This window comes from Polistes canadensis, unplaced genomic scaffold, assembly GCF_001313835.1.
Source record: "Polistes canadensis isolate GaletaPanama2010 unplaced genomic scaffold, ASM131383v1 scaffold_46, whole genome shotgun sequence".
In the NCBI taxonomy this organism is placed as follows: domain Eukaryota; kingdom Metazoa; phylum Arthropoda; class Insecta; order Hymenoptera; family Vespidae; genus Polistes; species Polistes canadensis.
Genome location: NW_014569593.1, coordinates 285,884 through 296,473, shown reverse-complemented (window position 1 = coordinate 296,473; position 10,590 = coordinate 285,884). Strand labels below are relative to the sequence as shown.

Sequence of the window (10,590 nt, the reverse complement as noted above, 5' to 3'; positions counted from 1 at the left end):
TATATATATATATATACATATATGAGATATTATAGAACTCTAACAACTGGTCAACCGCAAATGAACACTTCATTCCCCTTCTCCTTTTTCGATTCCCATCGATTGCCCATAGCCCATCCTCTCCTCTCTAAATCCTTTCTTACGGTGTGCCCTTTTTGCATTTCGAGATCTTCATCCCTCGTACTTTCGTATGAAAGAGGTAAAAGCTGCGTGCTCTTTTGCGCTCTACACGGTTTTCATTGGAAGAATGCAGTGTCCCATTCTACGATGGGAAAACTAGTCTCTCTTTAAGTCGACCACCATCTATTTCTTTATCTCTTTCCCTTTTTTTTTCTTTCAGGCTACTCCATTGGGAATATAGGGAAAATAAAGAAAAAGGAAAAAAAAAATATGAATCTGGTTGGAGGAATATAAGAAATGGGAATACTACTGACCGATGTCAGGTATGTCCAGTTTTGTTATATTTACAGGAAATGTATATCAACCCGATGATCTTTAGAACGATTCTTACGCAAAAGGATCAGCTATTGAGATTTCATCTGGATTTATTTGACTTTAAAAACCTTTATTTATACATCGGTTAAATGTTATCTGCATTTAAATTACTAAAATAAATCCAAAATAAGTCCAAATAATATTATTGCTTAAAATGAATAGCGAATCTCTATTATTCTTTTATATTTATTTTATTTATACGATCCTTACCACAAAAAAAAAAAATCATCTATCAAAACTTCGCGGATCTATTTAATTATAAAAATTATATTTATTATACGCGCGTATTAATATTAGAATTATTAAAAACAGTCACAATTATTGTAATTTATTGTAATTAATTGTGCAAACGTGAACGGGGGTGTGATTTTATATATGTAAAACTAACGATAAATCGTAAATGAAATAATAAAATATTCATGAAAAATTGTTCGTACGAAGTTTCGCATTTCCGAGAAAAAATAATTTTTCGAAATATATCGAGTATATATTTTATATACCATGATAAAATAATAATGACCGATAGTAAGTAGTGCATTTTCATTCTGAGATCGTTCGACCAAAAAAAATACATCCAGAACGGTTAGCTTCATTTTTTTACCTGAGTGAATCCATCGTTGTTCAGGGGAGTATGTCAACATTTTTTTTTTCCTTTAACACATGTTTTTAGGCGCAACCCTTTCATAATTCAAAGCTCTTAAATGATTATGTTTTTGTACCACGATTGTACGCATTCAATACTATAAATTCTTGCAATAATAAAAATAAAAAACGATCGATCCTTTAAGTTTTTAGAGTAAATTTTTTTACTTTTTCCTTTCTTCTTTCTTTCTTTTTTTTTTTTCTTTAGTAGAAATGTTCCTCGGAAAGCAGTGTAGAAAAAAGACATGCCAAAAAAAAATATGCTTAAAAAAGCAACCGTATTCGAGGAAAACGATTTCAAAATTGCGTTGGAGGTAATAAATCGTGTTAGGAAACAAAAAAAAAAACAAAAAAACAAAAATAAAAAATAAAAAAAATCGGGACCTTTTTTTTCTCGCGTGGAGACGACCCCTCTGCTCTGGGTCGTGTAAAAAAGAAAAAGAGTTGGTTGGGTGAATTGAAAAAGAAAATAAAAAACATGGGACAGAGTATGCAACAGGTTTCGATGCTTAAACTTTGAGCACGAATAATTCTTACAATTTTTAACGTAATTTTTTTTATTCAATAATAAGTTAAGACCGTATCGACGATCATAAAGAATGAGAATGCATTCGAACTTTCTTTTTTCAAATCTGTAAAATTGGAGAAATAACTTATGCTACTTATAACAAGTTTCCAAAGACGTCATATTGAAGGTAGCTAATTTTTGTTTTCAAAAATATTTTATTATTTTTCGTAAATTTGTTTTCTATATTAATTAAAAGTGTAATAATAGAGCATGAAAAAAAATTCGAATCATGACTCGTTTTTATTGTAAAAAAAATTCACGAAAATATTCTTATTTTTAACTTCTTAACATTATAACCATCAAGACCAATTAAAATGATTGTGATTGAAGTCTGTTTAAATATTAAAATCTCTTCGAAGGAAATCTATATTATTGCATTTCTTATTTTATTTTTTTAATCTATATATAGTATATGATATTATGTATATATTTTATGAACAATACGTTGTTTAATCTGAGTTTTCATTAAGTAAAAACTAAAAGAAATTAAAATAAAGTTTCTTTAATAACCAGTTACTTTAATTGGTCTGATAAAAGTAGAAACACATTATTATTTGATAGTTTTACTAATGAATGTGTTCCAGAAATTTCGTTATAATGTAATATTTATTATAAAAAAGAAATATCTTACCTTGAAACGTATTAGTCAAGGACTCTCTCATTTTGCTTACTAAACTACCTATTGAAATTAATTCACGAATCATTATCTAAAGATAGACCTATTGATAGATTAATGATTTATAATTTATCTGTAATCATAGCTATTTTTAAATTTACCTTGAACACCAGTAAGGCCATAATTTCCTATGACGTGGAATTTGTTTGCTGTAAAATAAATCATAAGAGAAAAACGGTATAGTTATTTATCATTTTAATAGTAAATTAATAAATGTATTAGTAATATTTTGATTTCTATTTTTGAAATCAATCTTTTTAGACAAACTAGTCAACAAAAGAAATTTTTTAAACATTATTATGCTAACATTATAGATGCAATTATATAATAGACATTTTAATTAAGTCAGTATTTATTCTATTATGATATTTTCTATACTTTTATAGACAAATAATGATAGGAATTTTCTAAGAGGTTAGATTTACTTTAGAGGTTAGCAAATAAAGTAAGAAATGACAACTGTTATACTAGCATACCTGGAGTGTAATTTGTTATAAAAGATCTTGCTATATTCACTACTGTTCTTGTCAAGACGTTCATGATCAATTTAATTACTAAATATTTCTAAACAATTATCCTCCAGTTTCGCAAAAAATTCCAAACAAATTACTCTTGTAGACGCCTACCGATCAATCAATCAACTAATCACAGTCCGTTGGATAAGGTAGGAATCCCATTTATCCTTAAATCATTTTCTATTTCCACATTTTTTTCTACAATTTGTTTCTCAATTCTTTACTTAACTATTTTAAACGGCACATTAAATGAAAAGAGCTATTATAAACCTAAATAATTTGAACGAATAGTTGAAATGACATCCGCATTCCTATGATCATAAGTTTATACAAATGTTGCTTACAACAGGGGCACATTTAAAAATTGATTGAAATGTGACCACATATGTACCGTAAATATTTGAAGAAAAATGTAACAAATGTTGCTAATATTATATTTATTTGCAGATATATATACAACAACATAATTCATTTGGAAATCTTTAAAATAGGATAAAAGATATATTAATAAGACGACCGATAGAAATAACGCATTTATTAGAGAGATGCAAAAATTGGTACAAAAAAATGACTACAATGATTAAGTTATTGTCTAGAAAAGATGTTAAAAACCTAAATCGTATCAACGTAGCTGAAACATTGATAAACAGTAATGCCGAGTTCCCTTATAGTCCGTGGTAACCGAAACCATGACCACCGAACCCATGTCCAAGAGCTACACCGGAATGGTCAAGATACGATGAGGAATAAGTCGGAGCGCTATATCCATGAGACAAGGGGATCGGTGCACTGTTGTATCCATGAGAAACAAGAGGTGCAGCTCCGTAATTATGGCCTAAAGAGTAACCCGCTGAGTTTCCCACATATCCACCATGACCATATCCTAAACGACACAAAAATATACAAACAAATCTTTGGAAACACCAGTTCAATGTTTATTACGGAAAAGACATCGACACCTTTCCGATTTATTATCTAAAAAGGTCAGGATTCGAATGACCGGTCAAGAAAGTTGTCGGATACGTTTGCTTTTTCCGGACGTAAGTGTGATACTTTTTTTTAAGGATTCAGTAAGATAGGCAAAGAAAAAAAGGTACAATAACTTAAGTGAAATCATTTTTTTGTTGTCTACCTCCGAGTCCTCCAATTCCTCCTCCGTAATAACCACCATATCCGAGACCGAAGATACCCCTTTTTTCGTGTTTTTTAATTTGGAGTGGTTCCTCGCTAAAAATTGGTGAAGCCAGAGAGAGGATGGCAAAGAGTAACTATAGGGGAAAATAACAGGCAAACAAGATTAAATCAAATTAAATAATCATATCGATATAGCATATAATCGTAACAATTAATTAAAGTTTAATCAAACGTTATAATAATACAATATTGTTACTTACTATAGCGTTCATGTTGATAGTGCGTTAGAGTGGATGGATCGCTGCTATGAAACTGATTCGGTCACCATGAGACACACCCCTTTTATACCGGTGGAATCTTTAGCCACGAGATTGAATTCTACTGAGGTGTACACATCTACAAACAAATTTAGCTATACGGGTAGCAGGTTTGACAAGCGTATACGTATATGCGTACAAGGGGAAATGGTTCACGGAGGACAGAGTAGTAATAGGTATGGTGTTACATACGGTGCGTGTCTCCACACGCCTTTCTAAAGCAATTTTTCCCCCTCGTTCCTCACGAAAATTCTTTATTGCAATATCTTACCTTATAACAATTTGTTCTCGGATCTTACGGAATCTATGAGAATTGGGTTAAAAAAAAGATAGAATAGAGATCAGAGATCAGAGATCAGCCGGGATAGATCAATCATTCCTCATAATTACAGTTGTTATTCAATTACAAGTATCCTTAAATTCATTCATTTTTTTTCTTCTAATTATTATGTTTTATCCTTCAATTTTTTTTAGTGTATTTAAAGATTCTTTTTTTTTATATATAACTCAGATATACTTCCAGCATCAATGTATTTTAAAGTTAAATTAATATCTAATAAAAAATAATAATTAATTAATAATTGAATATACTTTACTATATTATTTAAAACGATTTAAAATAATATAACAATAGTACCGACGGAAATAGGCCGACCATTTTATTGTTCCATTCGACAAAGGGGTTAAAGAATATCTTTTTGTTCCCTTTTCTTCTTTTATTGACATACTTTTAAAGAATATTTTCTAAATTTTTCTTTTCCACAATTCATTATAATGATTCTGTTCCAAAGAAAATTGGATCATTAGGTATCATTACAGCATACTATATCATATAACTGGGTCATACAAAAGGAGGAAGAGTCGCACGTTGCTCGATTTTCTTCTTTGACTTACTACTGTCCGAGTCAAGAAGAAAAAAAAATAAAAAGAAGAAGAAGAAGATGATGAAGTCGAAGACGATGATCAAACGTTCTCAGTTTCGCGCACGATCCCGATAGAAAATCCTGGAGGAGGATCTTTTTTTTCCGTGCATCTCCAATTTCATTCTTCCTTCTCGTACTGCAAGTAAAGAAGGAGAAGAAACTTTCACCGTTATATACTAGGACTAACAGTCCACTAGTTGTCTGTTGGCTTACGGTTTTCGGTTGCAACGTTACGTAAAAAGGTACGCAAGTATAAAGATTTTTCTGCGCGGTTAGTGCGTTCTTTCAGTATCGCACTTCCTCTTTATATTAGCTCTATTACGTATACCGGGGTTTAGAAATAACAAGAATGAGATATTAATTCGTTTTCTAATATAATCAATAATTTCGTAAATTTTATATTTGTTTTAAGATTTGTACTTTGGTTCGTTGAATTTGAAAATTGATTTTCAAAAATTCTGATTTAATCTTTAGAATGTGGTATAGTGAAAGATAGAAAAAATAAAAAGTTTTTCAAGAATTTGTCAAAGAAATTCATGAAAATTAGGATACATTTTGTATAAAACGAGAAAGTTCACCTTTGACAACAATTGGAGTCCCCTATGGCGTAAGATACAACCCTTTCGTTACAGTATGTTTGGGATAAAATGTGACCTTTCTTAACAAAACGTATTATTCACGAATCAATTCAAATACATAATGGATAACCTTGATAGTTGACATTAGCATACAGAATGCACATAATAAATGATGGAATTTTTGTTTCATTCAATTTTATCATTAATCTTAATTTTAACGAATGACAGGTCAAGTTTAAATAAATAAGAAATTTTGTGAGAAAAAGGGTCGAAACTGTATTATTTGAAAAGAAAATCTCATTTCTAACACAATCATCACTGTCATCGTTTCAATTATTAAGAATTTCCGTGATTCATTTGTAATGAATTAACATATATTGAATATAAAATTATATTAAATAATGAAAATAAATTAAACACAGTTTTCAGAGTAAGAGTCATTGCAAGCTAATAGTATAAATAATACCGAATACTTGACCGATTTTGATGGTTTTTGAATTAGTCTTTTTTTATATTCAAATTAGAACACGTCACAGTGTTTTTTTTCTCTCATGTATTATTTAAATAATAAAAGAGAGATTAATTATAAAAGATTAATATTTTTATTATAAATTTAATATTAATTCTAAGGTAAGAGTTAATAAATATTTAAGATATTTCTTTTACGTATATTTTTATTGTCAATACATATATATATATATATATATATATATATATTTACTAAGTTTAATTTTATTAACCCTTTCGATCCCCTCCTTACAGCCACCCCCACCTCAATTAAAGTCGCTACCCTCTCGACGAATGTAAGCCATCTACAATCATTCTTCGGTACTTTGCTTTACGGATGCGACTCCTACGGTAAGTATTTTGATTTTAAATATTGTAACAATTAAAATGATGATTTTTTACTTTCGTAATTATTAAGTTGTTTAGATTGCAAATAGTGTTATAGGTATAAGGTTTTGTCAAATCATAAACTTATTGATTCATTTTTAAATGTTATAATTCTTCATTATTTATAAACTGCCATCTAATGTGAGTATTTTAAACTACTCGTCTAGTAAACACGTATTGTCATATGTATTTGATTCAGCGGCTATTAAATGTAGGTTAGGATGAAATAATTTGTAAATTTGTTATTTTTAAAAATTTGTCGTTAAACATATTTGTTATTTTCATCTAAGTGTACAATGATAACGAAATATATAATACAGTTAATAAGAGTGTTTTACTTAAATATTTGTTTATCATTAATTATAAATGAAATTTGTGTTTACTATTAATTAATAATAATATGAAGAGTTTAAAAATCTTATTATGTTGTCATAGATGTTTCATATTTCCTTGCAATATAAATACATTAATCTTTAATTGTAATAGTAATTCTGCAAATATATTTAATGGAAATCGTAGAAATACTAAACTGCATCAGAAAAATAGAGAAGATAAGTATATGTTTGGACCAATGAAAAGAAAGAAAAAAGAGACATTGACAAAATCAATAGTCGATTTAAAAAAGGAAAACGTATCAATGGATTCAGAACTATGGTGGAATTTAAAAGTTAATAGATCTAGGATGAATTTGATTCGGTTTACATCACAAACTCATATTAACACAATAGCCAGTATGAAATGTAATAAAAGTTATGCAAAGAATCTTCTGCTTGATTGCAATGAAAATAATGTTGCATCCAAAAGCAAGGAAAGTAATATTAAAAGTAAAAAAAGTAAAGATATTAGAAGAAGAAAAAATATAACCGATAAAAAATGTAGCAGTAATAATAAAGATAATAGCAAAAATAATAAAGATGACAGCAAAAATAATAAAGATGATACCAAAAATAATAAAGATGATAGAAAAAATAATAAAGATGATACCAAAAATAATAAAGATGATAGCGTTTCAACAAAAACTATTCCTAATGAGTTAGAAGCTCCACAACCAAAGAATGAGAAATTAGTAGATGTACATATAATTAAATCAAGTCGCTTTCCAATTTTTACTGAACAGCAAAAGATTCCAAAAGCGCTAAAACAATCAGAAGTATTATCCCTCTCTCTGAAAGACGATCCAGAAATTCTTTATTATCCATCTGTTACTAAAATTTTATCTGAAACTATGTCTCCGGAAGCTCAAAAACTTTTAAATTTGTGGAAAAACAAACTTATAAAAGAAATGGGAGAAGAGAAATTCAATGAGTATCAACAAGGTAATAACCAAGTTATTCATTTGCTTAACACGTTCCCTGTCGCGTGGGTCGTATACGCCCCACGCTGAACTTTCCGTTCATGCCAGAACAAAAGGCATACGCCAGAAACAAAATAATACAAATGTAAAGCGTGGGGCGCATACGCCCCATGCGGCTTGAACGAGAAGTCTTCAAAAGACAGTCTGGCAGGGAACGTGTTAATCAATTACCTACGCAAAACAAAAAGTAGTAGTAGTATATATATATATATAATAGAAATTTATTTTAAATATAAAAAGTTAAGCATTGACAACACACACACACACAAGTACTTTGTTAATGAAATTTAAACAAATTCTAAAAGTTAAGTTTATCACTTTGACCTGCAAATGGCTCAATTAAGTATCTTGAGACATTGTTAATATGCAATGATGATTTTTTTTAATTTACAGAGCTACTGAACAATGGAAAAATATTTCATTCTTGTATAGAAGATACTTTATACGGGAGAGAAGTCGATATACCTGAACATATTCTTCCAGCTTATAATAGTTTAAGTAGTATTATAAATGAATTAGAAGATATTAAAGCAGTCGAATCGTTTGTTTCCCATAAGGGTTTGTGCTACAAAGGAAAAGTCGATTGTATAGCAACATACAGGTAAAACATTCTTACCAAAATTTACTATAATAAAATAATAATTTTATGCGTATGAAATTTTACTACTTTTTATTATTTTCTGTTTCTATATTAATATCATTTTATATTCTGATTATAATATAATATATATAATGAGATTTATTTCAAAGAAAAAAATCATAATCAATGCAAACTTTCTTCATAGGGGCAAATTATGCGTTATTGATTGGAAAAAATCGGACAAAGATAAAAAAAAATTAAATTTAACTTATGATGCACCGATACAACTTGCCGCTTATGTAGGTGCTATTAATTCCTCCAAAAGTTATCCATTTTCGGTAAGTTGTTTTTAATTTCTTTCTTTATTTTTTTTTTCTTCTGTTTATTTGTTCAAGAAATATATTTTGTAATTTTTAATAAAATTCGATATATTTTATTAGATCCACTATGCCATGATAGTTGTCGGTTACACAACGGGAAAACCTGCGGACATATTTTTTTTATCAGACCATCATTTAAATGAACATTGGTATAGATGGTTAGCAAAACTTAAAAATTATTGGCATAATGTTAAAAACCAAAACAATTGCTCGGATTAAAATATAACTGTTATTATATAATAACAAACAAATAAAAGTCGATAATTTAGCACATTTCAAGCCGATCACTAAAATTGAACAACGTGGGAACCATTAGTAACATGAACGGGTGGTCTGCTGAAGAAACAAAAGATAAAAACCGTGTGCTATTGACTCCAGAAAGGCAATAAAAAGATGTGACCTCTTTGATAGTATTAAATAAGTGTGAGAAAGTGAGGAAGTACTCTCCCTTTTGGGAAAGTAGAAAGATATAATAAACAAATAAAACAAAGAACAATCGTATAACGTCTGATTTTTTGTGTAATTATTTTTACGAGTAGAATACACCTGTAGAGATTGACAGAGATTCACTCGACTCATTTTGTATATCTCGGAATATAATATAGAAATAATAAAGTGAATTATTTCAATCTATTTCTTTTATTTATTATCAGATACTCTCATTCTATACATTTTTCAAAAAGAATAAAAATAGATAAGGCAAAAATATATTAAACCAAGGAACGAAGAAAAAAAAAAAGGTCGCTCGCTTTATTGCTTTGCTTAGAAATAATAAAAAACGTTTTTGTATTTTCAATTATTAATAACTAATTAAATAATTAATTAATAAAAAGTGAGCAATTATGGATTTTAAATGTGCAATTAGTGAACAATTAAAAGCACCTATTCATTTCTTTCTGCGGTGAAGGTTTGCCTACTGTCGATAATTCTGATAGTAAGTTTTCATCAGATCTTCTGAGCCGGTAAGTCGTATTACTGACTGTTGATAAGATAAAGGTAGAGCACTGCTATTACTGATATGATGCTATGCAATGTTACTAGAATTTCAATAAATTTTAAACTTGCTTATCTCCTAGTAACTTCTAATAGCAAATAGTGTATACAAAGTGAATGTGTAATTAAATTTTATATACATTTAAAAACAAACAACAATTAAAAATCTTATATAGATATTTTGCAATTATTAATTAGAGGAGTTTACTCGTTAAGAACGATTGTCTTGGAACAGGTACAGAAAAAAAGACTTACTAGATTAAAAAAAAGACCGATATCATATTGGAGCTAGAAAAACCGGAGAAAAACGGACAAACCAAAAGTGAGCAGTTGATTGAAAACAAAAAACAATAGAAAACTTCATTGCTTTGCTTAGAAATGAGAAAAAACGTTTTCGATTTTTTAATTATTAATAGTCAATTAAATAATTAATTAATGTATAAAGTGAGCAATTATATGGAATTTAAATGAGTAATTAATGAGCAATTAAGAGCACTTATTTATTTTTTCTGCTGTTGCGGTTTTATACCAACTTTTTTGT

General features: G+C 28.7%; 2 protein-coding genes across 2 annotated transcripts in view; one reads left to right on the top strand and one right to left on the bottom strand.

The window, feature by feature from the left end:
• The window catches only part of LOC106785225 (40S ribosomal protein S12, mitochondrial), a 5,543-nt gene extending 2,523 nt beyond the window's left edge, over positions 1-3,020 (bottom strand). Inside the window, exons 1-3 of the mRNA XM_014745503.1 lie at positions 2,858-3,020; positions 2,483-2,530; positions 2,337-2,384 (exon numbers count right to left, since the gene is read on the bottom strand). Of these exons, the coding sequence (XP_014600989.1) occupies positions 2,337-2,384; positions 2,483-2,530; positions 2,858-2,921 (160 nt within the window). The 5' untranslated portion in view covers positions 2,922-3,020. The remainder of the gene's footprint in view (positions 1-2,336; positions 2,385-2,482; positions 2,531-2,857) is intronic.
• Positions 3,021-6,944: 3,924 nt separating this feature from the next.
• Positions 6,945-9,687, top strand: LOC106785241 (mitochondrial genome maintenance exonuclease 1-like). The gene is made up of 4 exons (XM_014745523.1): positions 6,945-8,058; positions 8,490-8,697; positions 8,882-9,014; positions 9,117-9,687. The coding sequence occupies exons 1-4, from the start codon at positions 7,143-7,145 to the stop codon at positions 9,273-9,275; spliced, it is 1,416 nt and encodes a 471-aa protein (XP_014601009.1). The 5' UTR covers positions 6,945-7,142; the 3' UTR covers positions 9,276-9,687.
• The last annotated feature ends 903 nt before the right edge of the window (positions 9,688-10,590 follow it).

Excerpts from the sequence above, each read along its gene's own strand:
- LOC106785241 (XM_014745523.1), top strand. The coding sequence starts at position 7,143 with ATGAAGAGTTTAAAAATCTTATTATGTTGTCATAGATGTTTCATATTT. Across the intron at positions 8,698-8,881 it reads GATTGTATAGCAACATACAG|GGGCAAATTATGCGTTATTG; the intron begins GTAAAACATTCT and ends CTTTCTTCATAG. Across the intron at positions 9,015-9,116 it reads CCAAAAGTTATCCATTTTCG|ATCCACTATGCCATGATAGT; the intron begins GTAAGTTGTTTT and ends ATATTTTATTAG.